Source organism: Choristoneura fumiferana, chromosome 2 (assembly GCF_025370935.1).
Source record: "Choristoneura fumiferana chromosome 2, NRCan_CFum_1, whole genome shotgun sequence".
Lineage (NCBI taxonomy): Eukaryota > Metazoa > Arthropoda > Insecta > Lepidoptera > Tortricidae > Choristoneura > Choristoneura fumiferana.
Window position 1 is genome coordinate 4,579,410 of NC_133473.1, and position 18,128 is coordinate 4,597,537.

Below are 18,128 nucleotides of genomic sequence, written 5' to 3' on the forward strand. Positions count from 1 at the left end.
AAAGTTACGACTGCATCAGGCGCCAATTAAATATTTTAGCGAGGTTGCGTACTATTCCAATAATTTAATACTGGCCGTTTTGCTGTCACTGTGTGATATTCTTCTAAAAACGTCAAAGCGCAACTGACAAATACAAATCATGAGTGTAGAGTTAGAAATGTAGTAGAATTATAACTGACTTAGCAAAACACACAAATATCTTTTAAAATAATGAAGGTATTCAAAAATAAATGCAATCAACTAACTTAAAATGAAAAAAAATTTTTTGGGTGTCTAAGTTTTTCAGATATTTAATTAACACCTTGTATAATACCGTCACGATCAACGGTATAGTTTCGATAGTCATAGAGTAATTATTTTAGTTAGTGTACTTATTGAAGTAATTAGGACAGAAATATTAAACGTAGCAATCGAGATGACTCAAAATAGTATGGAAAAGAGCGCATCAAAATAGAGGTACGCTGAGTGAAAATATCAATAATTTGTTGTGCAAAACTGTAGTGACAGAATTAGGTATAATACAGTTGTATTCCAATTATGCTAGGTGCTAGTTTTTTGTCACTACTTTCCTAGGCAGCAGCTTTTTAGCTTTTTAGAGAGATGGATGTTTTTGATTTTGTCGACACTTCATGTTAACAGTATTCAGCAATAAAACTAGTGCTGCATCAATTATGTACAGCTTTGTATTTATTCTAAATGACAATTAATAAAACAATTTTTAATATGTAATTGTTTTATTGACTTATTTTATACAAAATTTTCGTCCCGTAAAAATGTCCTTACGATTAAGTGATGTTTGGCTACAGCTAACTACCGCTATAATACAGTTTTATATTCTAGTCTTATAAATTAGTTAATACGTCGTCATGGTTTTATTTTTCTTTTAATTTATTCGTCTGTGGTTTACCTGTAACAAAAGAAAAGGGACTTTCATTAAGTACTACATTTATATGTACTTTCTTGCAAAATTAATAAGAAACTCTAGCCAAAATATGAGTACTAGACTTACTGACTCATTCGGTTATATATCTATCTATGTAGGTAATATTTAAACGAGCAATTATTATTATTTATTCATTTCTTTGGGGAATCTTGGAAACGGTTCTTAGAGCCGATCTAGATGAGTTTTCGGGTGTGTATCTTGCTTAGTCCGCTCCCTGGGAAGACGCGAGTTATCGAGTTCTGGCAAAAAACAATTCCAAGAAAATCAGGAAACAAAAGTTAGTTTTATGATGAAATATTTGGTACTTACGAGTATTTTAGGGTGTCCAACAGGGCTTTATGTTTTTAGCCTTAATAGAATAATTGAATTTTTCACAACTATCTATTTCACAATTAGGACAACAAAATTAAATATTTATAAAAAAGGAAATAATTAAGGGACTCCCCCTCCGTACAAGACATTTTTACCGGTACGCAATGCATTTTTTTCCTACTTACCGAAATATATCCTATATATTTTGTTGAAAGGCATCTCGATGGCGACCGTTGTGATGACGGAGGTTGCCAACACGGCGAGCATCTCCGGCACCGGAAACTAAATAAAAAACTTTAATTAACATCTGAATGCTGAAGTACACTAATTCACCTCGCTTATCTGCTCCGTAATAGATAGACGCGGATCCATTTGATGTGCAAGTGGAGGAGGGTGGGCTCTGCATGTTATCTACATTTGTCGCACAGATGTAGCTTTGGTGCACGGTCATAGCGAAGAAGCAACATAAATTAGTGATATGGACGTCCCCAAAGTAGTGCCTGAATCGGTCGTGAAATTATAAATAGGTAGTGTGACAACTAGCTAAACCTATACTCGAGTCCAAAATTAGAAGAACTAGATTGATAACTGAAAATGTTACCAGACATAGCAAAAAAAAAGGCAAAGGAATATGTCGATACAATTTTTTCGATAAAATATAACCTTGTGTAGACGCGGAATGAATTTTTTTGTCACTTTTGGACTTTACTTTCATAGCTTTAGGCCTGAAAACGACAAAAAGGATAACAACAAATAATAACGTGACGAAAATTTCACAATAACGAAAATATACTCAGCGGCACAAAATTTGGCCCAGTTTCCATACAAAATTACCATTTACTGCATACATTCGAGGGCCAGATTCTATGAGCCGATGGCAGTTAAGTCAAATGACATAATACGAAATATTAATAAAACAAAATGGCGGATGGCGTCCTTACCGATGTGATTTATTTTATTATTATTTCGTATTGCGTTTTTTTTCTAACATCGATATTAAGTTTTATTTAATATCGATATTACAGCACTGGTGTAACTGTGGCAAAATTTGTGTTTATTAAACTGTCAAGTTGGTTTGCCTAATTCTGGACTCGAGTACCTATATTAATGGATGTCAAAAACCTGGAAGTTGAGGATCTTACCAATAGAAGAGGCGTATAGTGTTCAGAATGTCTCTGGACACCCACGTTATAGAAAAAGATGGGGAACTGCGTCAAGTAGACGCCATACGCGATCTTGTTGAAGAACTTAAACACTCGCCACTCCACGAGTGCTGTTCCGATCCCTGGAAATAGAACAAAAATTTAAACAGCTAAGTATATTTTTTCATTATTTTTAAATAATTTTGAATAGTAAATTAGTATTTCGTCAAGGTACAAGTAGCTGGGAAGTGCGAGAATGTGTAGCGAGGATGTGGAAAGTTGTGACTGCTACCACCAGAGATAACCAGGTAAATGAGCGCGGTGCGAGGATTGGTTGAGGTTGCTCGCAGGACTGATGGCCAGTGGGGTCAGAAGGTTCTCGAATGGCGTCCGAGGACCGGGAGACGAGCTGTCGGTAGGCCTCCAACAAGATGGAGCGACGACCTGGTTAAGATGTGTAGCGGGCACTTTTCAAATAAGCGAGCAGGGTGCTGTGAGGCACACTGAGTACTTTGCAACACATCCCTCGCGCACATCCTTCCCTTGTTTTGTACACAAAAACTTCGCTCCGTTCAGTTGTTTCCACAGAGCTACGCTGAGCGAGGATAGATAAATAAAAAGTTTCTATTGGTTCACGACAAAAACATCCTCGCACATATCTGGTGAAAACGCAGACTTAGACAGTTTGGGTAACGCCTTTTGAATAGGCTCCGTGCGAACCACATCAGCTAGCGTAGGCCCTTACTGTTCTCGATAAATTGTCTCAATAACTGTGAAACCAGACTGACCTGCGTAATCATTACAGATTCCCCAATGCATAATGCACATAAACAATCCCCAGACGATGGGGGAGAAGGCAGCGAAGATGGCGGCGGGGGCGTGCTCGTATTGGTATCCCGCCAGCCCCATACGGTACGGGCTGGCGATAGTAGCGGCCGCCAGCGCGAAGCAGACGACCCATAGGAGACGGGCTTGCGTCTGCAACAACAAGATTCAGTATTATCTCTCTCTCTTCAATTGCCTCTCCAATGAGGGCTATCGTTTTTTGTCTCACTAGATGGCGCACTGTAGCGTGAGGTTTTTAAGTATGGCTTTCAAAGTCTGTTATTACGGGCGTGAAAACAAAGTTTAGATTAAAATCATATTTAATACAACTTAAAACCGTACCATAAAAATATCGAGCATGCCACAGTGTTGCATAGTCCCCGTTTTGTTCGGAAAAAAGGGAGGACAAAGGTTTCCGAAATACAAACTGTCTCAAAACACAGACATTCATTGCCCCGGAACGCATATTTGCCATAATTAATTTCAGATATTGCAAAATATTCACAAAATTATTCTAATTATAAATAAACCCGCGTAGCTCACCCAAAAACTATGAGATTTGACATTTCGGAGACCTCACGCTACACTAGCGCCTCTAGTGGCGAATTCATTCGCGATAGCCCTCATTAGTAAAGGTTGGCAGTCAGCTCCGCATATCTGATTCAGTCTTTTGAAGAGGTATGTTTTAAAAATGACGGGCGTTTTTCTAATCCCAATCTTAATGCCATTGGGCCATATTTTGGTTGGTTAGTTAAGATTCGCGTCAAAGCGAGTCTCGTCTATGAAGATTAGTATGAAGCAAACTGTATCTCCCTTGACTCTAAAGGGCGATTTAATGTTTTACTCAAACGAAACAAGCATATAAGCGGGAACTGGCTGCTTTATTACATTAACGTGTGTTTTTTTCCCTGGCTTTAAGTCTTGCTCGCGAACCAAATTATTTATTTAAAGGGTTTGCCCTGAGTTGGTTTAGTGCACTTTGTCCTTCGCAGGTAGGTAGGTACCTCGCTAGTAGGCCAGTGTAAACTAGAATATATCCTGAATTATAATGATGTACACTTGTAGGGCAGAAGTACCGGTTTTGGCCACCTTCAGTCCGTTTTTGGCCAGTTGACATTTGAAGTCATATATAAAAAATATAGTATTAAAATAATATGTTTAGTGAGTTTTCAAAAGTTTATACTACTATAAATATTAGTATAAATTTATTTTAAACGTATATTTAAACAATAAATGGCCATAAACGGTACAGTGGCCACAAACGGTACTTCTGCCCTACCAGTCCCTTTCGCCATAAAAGCTAAAAGTTCTTTAAGTGCTATAAGTAAAAAACTTAAGAAGACGATGTTGTATGTACTAGTAACGTGTCCGTATAGATAAGTCGACGTTCCATATTCGAAAAAGAACTTAAGTCCCATATCAATTCTGTGCACTACTACATACAGCAGGTCATCTTCTCAGTACCCCTTTCTTAGTACTGTATCTTAAAAGATACATAATTTTAGATCATCCTTTTGTAATTTTTAAGTTATTTTTGTTAGCTATACGAGAATCCAACTAGGCTTGAATTCAGTAGGTACACTTGTTTCAACTTGAAAAGAAAAGGGTTAATTTTTTTATCTACGAGTATACTACTGCGACTTACTATTTTTAACCCCCGATGCAAAATGAGATGCGTTATATATATGTAAGTTTGACGTGTCAGTGGCATCATATATCTCAAACTAAGGGCCGAGTTTCATGCGGTTTTCTTTAAAAGCAGATTTAATCGAGATGGTTCTTGGCTAAGTTTCATTAAAATCAGTTCAGCCGTTTATGGGATATTAAACTTTAGAAAATTTTGGGGTTGACTTTTCTAAGTTGGTTAGGTTACCGTACACGTTTTTGTTTACCTTTTTGTTAGAGAGAGAGAGAACTAACCTTAGAGAGAGTAAAGTCGAACTTCTTGTTCCTTAAGAAGTAGGCCATGCAGACCCCGATGAGGTATATCGTAGCCCGGTGAGTCGGAAGGATGTAGGAGTACTTTGCCGCATCGAGCAACTTCTGGACTCTGTAACACATGCCTGTATTACAAAAGTGACTACAAAGTTAACATATAAGATTTTCGGGTGCTCTGGACGGGATTTGAATAAGCACCTCCTGAGGCTATACGGACCCCAAGGTGTCCTATCAATGGGGCCAACGAAGAACTCGATCAACCATCCGAAAATCTTGATCGCTTACATTCTCCCCCGCAACGGATTTTAATTTTTTTTAATTTTTGATAATAAAAAACAAATAATGTTAATAATAATGGGTAAAAATTATGTTTACGTTCAATACATATTTATAAGGTTAAGTGAACTGTAAAGTACGCTTACGTATCTTTACAATAGACGCCAACAGTAAAACAAAATCGAATGCCTTTTGCTTTACATGTCAGAAGTTCTATGTTTCCACTGCTATATCTACACCCATTTATAGTAAATCTTCCATTATGCGTTTAAAAACCATAGATAATGACCAGCAGTACGACATTGGATTGAAGGGTCCACGGAAAGAACATGTCTAGTCACTTTTTTTTTTAAATGAGATTTTAATGCCAAAATGTAGAGCTCACAAAGTACTATGACTTACCATTGAATTAAATAAGTAATCTGAAAACAATAAAAAATCTATTTTTTGATCTTTTAAATAAATGGTAACCATAATAATTGTTCATGATGAATAACTTTCAAACCGCTATAACTCAAAAAGTTGCTTAGGTGACTAGACACGTTCTTTCCGTGGACCCTTCATATTATGAACACGGCTGTATCGTAGCTCGCCTACGCCTCGTTTCACAAAACCACACTCGTTACGATACAGTTGCATAAATAACTATAAAACTCAGTCCTCTACTGAAGAGAACTCTCAAATTTATTATTAAATATAGATTCAATTAAATAAAATAGTAATAATAATAAGAAGACAAAGAAAACTAACCTAAGAAACCTTAACTAAATATATCTATATGTTACTATAAAAATAAAAATTATAAAAACTATATTTTTCTAGTGTTATATATTCTAGCATGATGATTTTTTGGGTAAGACCATACGCAGAAGGCTTGTTCAGGTTATATCTTTGTTACATTTGACCTTTTAAATTACGAAAGGTGTTTACAACATTAAACGTTTACAGGCCGGCGAACGGTCAGCTCAAACACGATGACAATATTACAAGTGGTTTTAACCTTCGCCCTTTCTTGTTCAAAGTCAAGGTTGGCACAGGCATAATTTTATTTGCTCGGACCGAAGATTTGTCTAAATAACAGATGCGTCTGTTTGTTAATTGTTAAATAGTAGATTGATAACCAAGGGTGGAAAGTGACCCATTTCACCTGAGATATTTCTGGATATTTCAATAGTTCGAGGGGACATGGGTAATTTCACCCGAGTTAGACACTCTACTTTTCATTTCGACTGTGAGGAAAGTATAATAGTACAAAAAAATGACAATATCATTAAATTGAATTTCAGTATTCAGTAAATTGAATATAAAATAATATTCGGTACTTTTTCGACATGGCCACTTGCCTCGGCCGAGTATAAAAAAAAATCGAGTTGGTCATGACCAAGGAGTTTATATACCTACAAAACTGGAGGTTGACCGCCGAAAGAAGAAGGTTGACCTTTATTACTTATTTATATATTCCATCTCTTTCTTAACCTAACTAAAGAAAGAGATGGAATATGTTCGTGACGTAATAAAGATCAAATTTCTTGTTTTGTATATAAGCTTCTTGGTCACGACGACGTGCATCTAGATGGCCATGCCGAAACGTGAAAAAAAAGTGTCACTGACGTAACTCAACTTTCTTAGACTCCGTGGCTAATCGAAAAATTAAAAAAAAAATACTTTCCACCCTAGAGATGAAAACGCAATTTTCCACCCGTCTATCTACCCATGAAAATTAAACTTTCCGAACAGGAGAGATGAAAAAGTCATATCGTAATAGGTGGTGATTCAAGTGGAAAATTTATAGATATAATTTATGCGCGGGTGTAGTTTTGGGGTATGGTAGGTGAGAAATGTGAAGTTACTAACTCTGACTAAAAACTTTCTTTATTTAGCCTCTTTTTTTTTAAAGTTACACCCGTAGAAAGCGAGGGCGGGTCACTTTCGTGGAAGAGTTAGGAGTGAAATTGCGAGTCTTAAACAATGTAATTTTAATACGACCGTGCAATAGAACTTTCTTAGTTATTTCTGATTGCTACAAAAAAGGAAAATATTGGTATAAAATGAATCGCGTGTACCCAGACTATACCTATGTAGTAAGAAAACCCTGGTTTGCACTTAGTCACGGCAATATTCTTTCCATATTTCCTGCAGGTACTGTCAACTGTCCTCTCACGCAATAAATACCTACAAAGCTCCATCTAGACAGTGGTGGGCCAACTTTCTTCATGGGGGGAAAGTTACGTTTGTTTTAGAAGAGGGCCAGGATTGCACCGCTCTATTTTATACTTTTATGTTTTTGCCAAATAATTAAATTATATTATTATCGCGGGCCATATAGGTAGGTACTATTCACTTCGAAGGAACGTCGGCGGGCCGGAATAAATCCCTTCGCGGACTTGACTTGGCCCGCGGGCCGTACTTTGCCCATCACTGAATCTAGAGGGAGATACGTCACCCAGCTTTCGTTCAGTTTCTGTTTCATCTTAACCGAGTCAAATAAAAACCCTGTCGCAACTACAATACATAATCATCTATTATTAACAAGTCTATGGGCACAAGCATAATTTTATTTGCTGAAACTTTGTAACCACTCAGAGCAGTATTTAACGGAGAGCTAGATTACCACTCTAGTCTCATGTTTAACTTAGTGTTGAGAAAATGAAAAGTAAATTTGTATTCATGCCCGAAAGCTTGTGTAAACAGGTTTTAGTTACGCTGCAGTATTGACTGAGTTCATTTATTAAGTACTAGCTATTGCCCGCGGCTTCGCCCGCGTGGAATTCGGTTCGGTTATCGCGCGTTGTTCCCTTGGGAACTGTGCATTTTTCCTGCATAAAAAGTAGCCTATGTCACTCTCTGGCCCATAATCTCTATGGCAAAAATCACGTCGACCCGTCACTCCGTTTCGACGTGAAAGACGGACAAACATACAAACACTCACACACTTTCAAATTTATAATGTTATAGTACGTATGGATTAAGTCGACTTGGAAAAGCACAGATCATATAATCATCATCATCCAAGCCTATGTTCGGCACAGGCCTCCTCACAAAATGAGAGGGCTTAGGCCGTAGCTCCCACGCGGGCCCAGTGCGGACTTGAGAACTTCACATAAACCATTGAATTGCTTCGCAGGTTTGTGCAGGTTTCCTCACGATGTTCCACTCATGAATTTCGAAAAACTCGGAGGTGCCAGCCGGGGTTTGAACCCACGATCCTCTGCTTGAGAGGCTATAGGTCAGACCACTAGGCCACCATGGCTTCAATCATCATCGGATCATAATAATATAATTTAGCATTATTTACGGACGTCAGTAGAAAATAGAGAAATGGTTTCTTTAATGAAAAGGATTATAGTATAATATAAAAACTTATTAGATCAGAAATACATATTTAAGCCAACAGAAACATGCTGTAAAAACGTGTCAAGTGTCAATTGAGATAATTTGCATGAAAAGTTGTGAAATCTCATAAACGGTTCTCTATCGTTTGCCCGAATTTTATATTGCCGAATGTATCGTTTTCTAGAATTTTCATTTGCCATAAAGTAATTTATTTCTGAAATAGTAACTTCTTCAGAGTTGATAGTAAACCTTATCTAACCTACAGCAATCTGTATGATGACATTTAAAAAAAATCCTGACAACAGCACGGTTCTATATATTTTATGGCAAACGTTGGCATGGCAAGTGAAATTCGGGCAAGTAAAACTAAACGCTCATAAACAGCCAAGCTTAGGAGATAGATGCAATAAAATAGTAAATTTGGTGTGTTGTGGCATTCCTTAAGACTTAAATGACGTTAAAATACTGTAGAAGTCATCGTTACTATTACCTACACACATCCTGTTTTTTTGACAATTAGTTAATATTATTTATTTTAGTGAGTTTCTTGTTTCAGTGAGTATAATTTTAGCGTAATAAGTTACGCTTTAATTTTAATTTTAATTAAGCTAAGGCAACTCTATACTTTCTGAACTAATGAAGCTATCATCTTTAAATTTGAAGGTTTATATCAAATGAACGGACTTTATCTTTCCACTATAGATATACCGAGGTGGGCGGGGCACATTGCTCGCAGGACTGATGGCCGATGGGAACAGAAGGTTCTTGAATGGCGTCCGCGGACCGGGAGACGAGCTGTTGGTAGGCCTCCAACAAAATGGAGCAACGACCTGGTTAAGATAGCGGCATCGCGTTGGATGTGGAAAGCCACAAGTACGGTTTGAGTGGAGAGCTTTGGGGGAGGCCTATGGCCAGCAGTGGACGTCTTTCGGCTAACATGATGATGATGATAGATATATATACCAGTGCTGCAAGACAGAGGCGGTAAAATACGCCGAAATGGTTCAATAAAGATTGGTACGGCTGGTCGCCTACCGCTCCCTTGGCGGGGGCACTGCCATGTCCCCAGATAACCGTTCGTCGTTACGAAAATAAAATCTAAAGTATCTAGGTCAATAAAGCACAAAATGTGTTATGTTATGTCCTTTTATTCAAAGTTCCGATGTTGGGAACCAAGAACTGGAATTCAAATCTCGTAAGGACCGAGCTAGGCACACAATATTGAATTATTCATAAAAACTTTTTGTTTTCTACTGCTTTGTTAGTTTCTGAGAATGTATTAGATTATCAGGATTCCTGACGGAATTTAAGGGCTACTTTTAAAACTTTTGCGAGTCTCACTTATAATTAATTATCCACCGGGACTTTATTGCTAACATTACCTTGACGTTTCAACCACGTTCAGTCTACACTATAGCCACAGGGAAACTGATCGCGGCCGCTGCAATGTGGTCGAAACGTTGAAGTAATTTTAGCAATATAAATGGTCGGGTTGTATTAATTAGTTACGGGTAAAAGTTTGATTTGACGCTACTAACTGTTTCCAATACATAGATTTTAACACTATTTAACAATAACCTGAAAAGTAATATTTTTTTTTATCATCATCATTCCAGCCTATATACGTCCCACTGCTGGGCACAGGCCTCCTCTCAGAATAAGAGGGCTTGGGCCGTAGTTCCCACGCGGGCCCAGTGCGGATTGGGAACTTGACACACAACATTGAATTGTTTCGCAGGTATGTGCAGGTTTCCTCACAATGTTTTCCTTCACCGTAAAGCTCGTGGCAAATTTCAAATGTAATTCCGCCTTTGAGTATTCTAGATAAATACTCAAAGCATTCCGCAAATGAATTTTGAAAAACTCAGAGGTGCGAGCCGGGCTTTGAACCCACGATCCTCTGCTTGAGAGGCCATAGGTCCTTAGGTCAAACCACTCGGCCACCACGGCATTAATTTTTTACTAATACTAAAGTAAGTATGTATGTAAATACTTTATTGTACATAAAACACAAAAAGAATACAAAAAGAAAACAACAGAACAAAAGAGTACAAAGGCGAACTTAAAGCGAACTAAAAGGTTTTATTATTATTTCAGAGATGGAAGCAATTGGAGGTTAATGGAGGAGGCCTATGTCCAACAGTGGCAGCAGATGGCTAATGATGATGATAATGATGGTGATGGCAAAACTATAAGAGTTTCTTGTGAAGACCATGGACCATTCCCATATAATGATACCCAGATACGGAAATACTCACGTTATTCCAAAATACACGAACATACTGATGTCGTACCAGTATATAGCTGACCACCGCAGCGCAGTGGAAGCCACCGCGATGGCTGCAACCAGTGACCAGCCGAGCCTTCGGAACCGCCATAGCAACAGCATCAGGGGTATAGTGGCCACGTATAGCTGCATGTCCATGCCGATCTGATGCGTGTGAGTGAGGCACTGCAGACCAAGTAAAAACATAAACATAGGTACCTATACAAAACCAACTAACTAAATACTCGTAATGCTTCTCGTTGTGAAATTTTGTGAATGTGTGCGTAAGTTTGTTATTTCTTCAAGCTAAAATGGCCGGACGGACTTTCTGTCTGTCTGTCGGTTTGTGGCATCGTAGCTCTCAAACGGATGAACCAATTACAATGCAAGTTCTTTTACGTGAAAGCGAATTCTCTTGCGATAATTCTTAGTTATGTTTGTCAAAAATCGGATCAGCCGTTTTTGAGATATTGAAATGTCTTTCGACAATGTTGGAGGCTTTCAACTTTTCTAAGTTGGTACTCGTAGGTTATGGAGACTATAACAGAATCTTCCAAATCTTTTTTATCATGTAAAATTGCACGATATTAAAAATAGCCAGCATGCATTTTAACGATGAGACAGTTACCATGATATCGAACGTTAGGTGACATGGTAGTCAAGATCTTTACGTAACGGCGTGAGAAGTGGAGTAAACAAGGGTATTGTTGTACGCATCTACAGTACTAGACGTTCATCAACGCGATCTTACAAACTTCGGGTAAGAAATGTAGAACTTAGTTATGATTATGAATGAGGTAACCAAACCATGGTTAACTATTGAAAATAATTGGCTTCGCTTACAGGATCACTTTGTTGTTCGTCTGTCAAGACCCCTTTTCTCAGAAACGTTTGGAGATATCAAGCAGAAATTAATACCACTCAGGTCTCCTACCTCTTGTAGCAGTGAGAAAATCAAACTCCTAAGTCAGCACAATCAAAAGATACCCGATTATCCTAGGTACTTGAAATTTTGTATGAAGTTAGCTCTTATAGCACCACCAATATAATAAGTCTGAAAATCGGTGTTCCCTTCTTTTGCAGACAGAAATTTCGTAGAATTTCGTTTCGCACAAAATGTTTCATATAATATTTGGTTCTTGTATTTTTACTTCGAATATTGCTTCATCGACTATTTACTTGAATTAAACATATTTATCAGAAAAACCATTCAATGTATTTTATTACTAAAATTTTATTAGGTAAACTCATCAGAAGAATATATTTTTTTACAAATATTATTTGTTATATAATACGTTAGGATAGGTTAGAAATCGCTACCAAAAAAGTAGGTTAGGTTAGTTTAGGTACTTGGGCTCATTACTAATTTGTGGTGTAAAACATGCGACTCAGAGGTAATAATTTTTTATCAACTAAATAATATGATTTCTTATTCTATGATATGAATATGTAAAAAATAAATTATATTTGTAACAAAAATCATTGATTTAAATTTCTTCAAAGTAAGTGTTCTGCGTATTGATTATTTTATAAAACGATAATATGAGAAAAAATGTCTGCGAAATGAAATTCTATTAAAATATTGTCTGTAAAATGACGTACTTACAACCCTGGAAATCTTATTTTTTATGCCTGTCTATCCATATCAGTAACCATCTGGAAAGACCCACACTGCGTAATTCACTTGATGCACTTTTGACTTGATTCAGTATTCAACTAGTTAAAACGAAATAAAGGAAAACACAAAAAGAAACATAACACTGCTGAAGTTTCTTGCTTGTCATTTGGTATATCAAGTTAACGCCACTATTGTAGAATATAATATCGTGTAACATAACACACGGTCTTTGCGTCGCCAGCTCTCTTCTTTACGTACCATGTTTTCGAAGCCGAAGAAATTATGTATAAAGAGAAAGCTCTTCCACATGTTTTTCTCGCAGACGCGGCTGTGTTCTTCCACCACGAGGTTCCACTGCGGCCCGTTGTTGACGTCCGGGAGGACATAGGTGCAGAACAGCATCAGACTCAGGAACAAGGGAAACAATCTGAAAGGTTAAAAAACCCATATCAAACGATCATTCAGGCGAATATAGGCGGTATAAACTTTTAATTATAAGTTTACAATAGAGAATATGCAAGCATATGTTTTTGTTCAAATAATGTATCTACATCGTTTAACAAACCGAGTTGTACAATATTTTTTAAATACACTAAAAAACACGAATACATGGACCTTTTAACTTTTCAGTCAAACAGGCTGCGACGGCTATAGAAAAGTTCATACAAGTTTTAAATTTTCTAGAAAGAGATGGCATGCAAACTTAAATCGCTCATATATCTTGCTTATTTTTAACAAATATTGATGGTTTTTACGTCATATGTTTTATTTTTCAGTTTTCTATTAAGTTGAATTATTACTATATGTTAGTGTTCAATAAAGAGTTATTGTATTGTATTTGTATGTAGTCTATCCATATTCCCTATTATAATGATTTTAGCAACATCTCTTTACTATACTTCGAGGTCAAGTAAGTTAGGATTAAAGGCAGTAGCCACGAACATGATCTGATGTCGAAGATCATTGAAACAAGTTGTCCTGATATCCATGTGCGCGTGCGTTGAAAAACTAATGACTAACGTATAAAGTTAATAATTACTATATCAGCATCTGAGTTGCGGTAAATAACACAATAGATTGTGGGTTTTGGGAATTCTTTGTATGAAATCATTTGTTTATTGGTTGTTAATTGACCTAGCGGATCCAATGATAATAACAATAACGGATTGGTCATGGAACGAATTAGGCATGTATCAATATGGAAAATAGGAATGTAAGTCCGGGTCTAAATGTCTTACTGATATCATAAATGCGTGAGTTTACCTAAAAGTATAAACCTACTTCTGCTCAGCTGGAACTCTGGAATAATACGTAAGAACGCTACTTTTTATCCCGATAATCCCGTGGGATCGAAATAAAATTCCACAATCGTAACCGCTAAGTTTTGAAGACATTTTTGACAACATAGGTGTTTTTATGCATCATTAAGGAACAACACGTGATATTTTTTTAAAATTTCCAAGAGAACATTGCGAAATCACGAAATTCCAATTGAAATGTCTTCTATCTTTGCACACTGCGTTTGTATCGATACAAACGCTATACGCACGTAAGTTGTATGGCTGCCCTATGGAAACAAAAAAAACGATTTAGTGTGAAAGAGCAACCAACGCACACTCACAAACTTTCATAAATTTACGCTTCAATAAAGAAAATCCTAATTTTATAATGATACGCATGGATTATTTACCTGAACCACCGTGAAATAAGTCTGTTTTTAATGTCAATCGTTCCTTTCTTCTCGAGCTCTTGAAGCAGGTTGTTCGCGTTGAGAAAACCGCTGATGTAAAGGAAACTGTCTGTGTAGACGATGGCAGAGCGACCGATTACAGCCCACGGCATGCCGAAGACCTAGAAGACAATACCAAAAGCGAATGAAGTGAAGACCGCATAGAAAAGAACAAAATGTAAAGTTGGGGCTGGAGGATGAACCTAGTTACTTCGTCTTTTTGCGACCGATTGTCCCGATCAATTACTAATAACATAATATGCCCCTTTATCACAAAAATACAACTGTTAGGTACAAATCGACGTCATTAACTTTCTCATACAAAAAAGTGGCAATTATACAGTTATTATCACATCATATTATTAGTGATGGAAAACAGCTTTAAAATTGGAGTTTAGGGAAGTAATCTAAATGTAAACCTAATGTATTCAAAATACCTTAGTCATACCTGCTTTAAAAACACTTAACATCGATGCTGAACTGAATGAGTACACATATGATAGAATGTCTATTCGTATTATACGTATTATATCATTGCTTCAGTGGCATCCTTTAACCTACTGAACTGAGATCTAAACAAGCCACAAAACATTCAAAAACTTACCTTCGAAAAGTGAGTTTTATTGACGTAAGGATTGTGCGCCATCGCCATCGATTTGTGGGCCAGAAGCAACGCCAAAGCGTTGATCCCGCGGAACGCGTCGACGCCTTTTACCCTCGCTTCCTCATCCACCTCGAAAAGCTTCCTCACATTACGTTTCAAGGAAAAAGCATTGAGTAATTTCTCGAAATTCGTCGTGCCCTCCGCACCGTCGTCGAGGATAGTTCCCAGGCTTAGGAGCAATAGAATTCCCAGGAAAAATGTGCTGCAACAACAAAGCTGGTTTATTTTGGTAGATGTTAGGAGAAATGCAAATGTTTAATATTTTTTTGTGAATCGCTGCTTTACTCTAACTATTTGTTGTGCCATATGAATATGACTGAAAGCCAGTGAATTGATAGGTAGATAACCGAATTTCATCGACATTTTTAGTATTACAACGACGGAAGGTTTTTAAATGCCAATGATGACAGTGATAGAACTGCTTTTAAAATGGATATTTCGTAAAGTGTTTCAAATTTTTCATTTTGCCTGTCCAGCAAACACAGCCTTTCAGTCAAAATAAAATCAATGATGCATGAATGATAAAGATGTAGTTACTTGACTCACTTGGCCCAAGGACGTTTAATAAAATGTGTAGTACTGTTACACCTATTACTGCGCCTCGACATAGATACGAGTACCTATCACTAGGAAGTAGTAAAAAATAGTCTCCGTAAATTGCAGATTGAATTAAACTTTTCACTTATCGAGGAAACTATTAGAGCTTTAATTTTCTATTATCGTACTAGTACTTATTTTAAATTCATCAGAAATTTTCACAGTGTTAAAATCTTATTTTCAGTGATGTGATTCAAAAATTCCCCCCCCCCCGGCACGATTCTGCGCCACTGTACTCGTAAAGGCGTGTGATTTTTCTTCGCACGAATATTGACGTAGTGGTTTAAATAAACTTCAGTCTCATTGTAATGCACATGCGTTAGCGGCAGCGGCCCTCTTTAAGGAAACCCTTCAATTTGTTTACGGGTAAGGCAAGTAAGGTAATGCGTTGTTTGCTAGCCGCTCAATAAATAGATTTGACGATTGATTACGCTGAATTGGTTACACAATCGTCTCAGGACACAGAACCAAATTCCACAATCGCAACTCTTCAAAATAGAAACCAAAAGAGTTAATAGAATTATAATGCAAAACGAAACAATGACGATTCATATGACTGCATGTAAATATGGTACTAATCTGGATGCATTGTGTTGTTTGAGGTAAACTGAAACGAATGATTATTAACAAAGAAAACCGGCCATTAAGAAAAAAATAAGAAATATTTTTCTAAGGATTTCGTATTTTATACGGAATCTTACAAGTTTAGGTATATTTTATACCTTAGGCTGCTATTTACTCTTAAACTACTAATAATTCTCAAGCAAACTTAGCCGTTAAAGTTTTCCTTGAAAGTTTGATATACTTACTACCATCCTGACTTTTTTCAAATTTTTCCATCCACCGGTTTAGATTTTAGAGGGGGGGCGCTCGATTTTCATGAAAATTTGCAATTTAAAGTCGAAATTTCGTAAACAAATTACTGAATCGAAAAATCGTCTTAGCAAACCCATGATGGTTTTAAAAGATATGAGAAAAAAAATCACTCCCACTTTACGTCTATGGGAGGTACCCTAAAAATAATACTATAACCATTGCTCTTACATGGATAATGCCTTCCCAAAAGAGTAAGGCCTTTTGACGTCCTTAACAGTACACATAGTATTCTGGACGCGAACTGAGATACCGAGGCCTGACAACCTCTGGGACAGTTCTTCTTCAAGGTCATAGCTGCTGCAAGAGCTGGGTATGCACACGCCCCACAGAATGCTGGAGTATCGTGGTACTCGATGGCCCATCTGAAAGAGACAAGGAGTTTTAGCTAACAATTAATTACCGTAATGGAAAGAGCAATTTTTAAGGTATCGTTGCAACAATAAATTATGAGTAATGAGCAGATTCATAAAAACTACCGACATAGCTCAGCAAATTAGGTACATGTCATCTTAGGTGGCGGCATCAAAAAAGGGTTTTATTGTGTATGGAGAAAACCAAAGTGTTGGTAGGCCTAAAGGTTTTTGGTAGGCGTAAAGGTTTGAGGAAGCTATTGGCTGCGGGTAGCATAAAACCGATTGTCATAGAAATCCCTGGGGAAGGCTCAGCAGTACACTCCTTTCGACTGATATAGTAATCGTGACGTTCATCATCGGATCAATTACAGGCTTCCTCTTTAAGTCTCCACGCAACTTTATTTAGTGCTGCTCATCGTGTCCGTAAGTTGACGTGCAAAGGATAGATTAATTGAGTTTATATAGTATGGAGACCTTGAAGGCAAGTTTGTGGTAATACTTTTTGTTTATTTTCATGTTAGCCTAAGAGATTTGGGCATTTAATGCACTCTTGGGGCCATCTTATCTTAAATCCCTCCCGCTCCCGTCGTCTGTATTTCCGGATAATTACAATCTAGGGCTCTTCAAGGCTAGAGTGAATAGGCTGTTACTGAACCAGTAAGATACACCTTTGGGCTCATCTGCACTTAACATCAGGTGAGATATTTAGGGGTCAATCACGGTCAGTTGCATGTAAGAAAAAATATTTAAACGAGCAGTTCTTGTTGGTATATTTATTTATTTCGAGGATCTCGGAAACCGCTCTAACGATTTCTATAAAATTTCGGGGATGAACAATCGATCTAGCTTGGTCTTATCTCTGGGAAAATGCCTGTTATTGAGTTTTAGCCCGAGCGAAGCTGGGTCGCCTAGTTACTTGTTACTAGAAGTCGACCTAGCCGACTGGAAGACGACCAGATGGCCTAGTGGTTAGAGAACCTGACTACGAAGCTTGAAGTCCCGGGTTTGATTCCCATGTCGGGGCAGATATTTGTATGAAAAATAGGAATGTTTGCTCTCGGGTCTTGGGTGTTTAATATGTATTTAAGTATGTATCTATATCTATATAATTATATTTATCCGTTGCTTACTACCCATAACACAAGCTTTGCTAAGCTTACTTTGGGACTAGGTCAACTGGTGTGATTGTCCCGTGATATTTATTTATTTATTTATTATTTACTAGAAGTGGTTACATTGCCACATCTCGTATAGAC

At 37.3% G+C, this 18,128-nt stretch overlaps 1 protein-coding gene across 1 annotated transcript in view; it reads right to left on the reverse strand.

The window, feature by feature from the left end:
- Positions 1–715: 715 nt before the first annotated feature.
- LOC141445676 (nose resistant to fluoxetine protein 6-like) overlaps positions 716–18,128 on the reverse strand; it is a 36,317-nt gene continuing 18,904 nt past the window's right edge. The window contains exons 3-12 of the mRNA XM_074111570.1: positions 16,688–16,881; positions 14,987–15,248; positions 14,344–14,504; positions 12,912–13,080; positions 11,028–11,221; positions 5,143–5,272; positions 3,186–3,375; positions 2,398–2,540; positions 1,441–1,537; positions 716–907 (exon numbers count right to left, since the gene is read on the reverse strand). Of these exons, the coding sequence (XP_073967671.1) occupies positions 873–907; positions 1,441–1,537; positions 2,398–2,540; positions 3,186–3,375; positions 5,143–5,272; positions 11,028–11,221; positions 12,912–13,080; positions 14,344–14,504; positions 14,987–15,248; positions 16,688–16,881 (1,575 nt within the window). The 3' untranslated portion in view covers positions 716–872. The remainder of the gene's footprint in view (positions 908–1,440; positions 1,538–2,397; positions 2,541–3,185; positions 3,376–5,142; positions 5,273–11,027; positions 11,222–12,911; positions 13,081–14,343; positions 14,505–14,986; positions 15,249–16,687; positions 16,882–18,128) is intronic.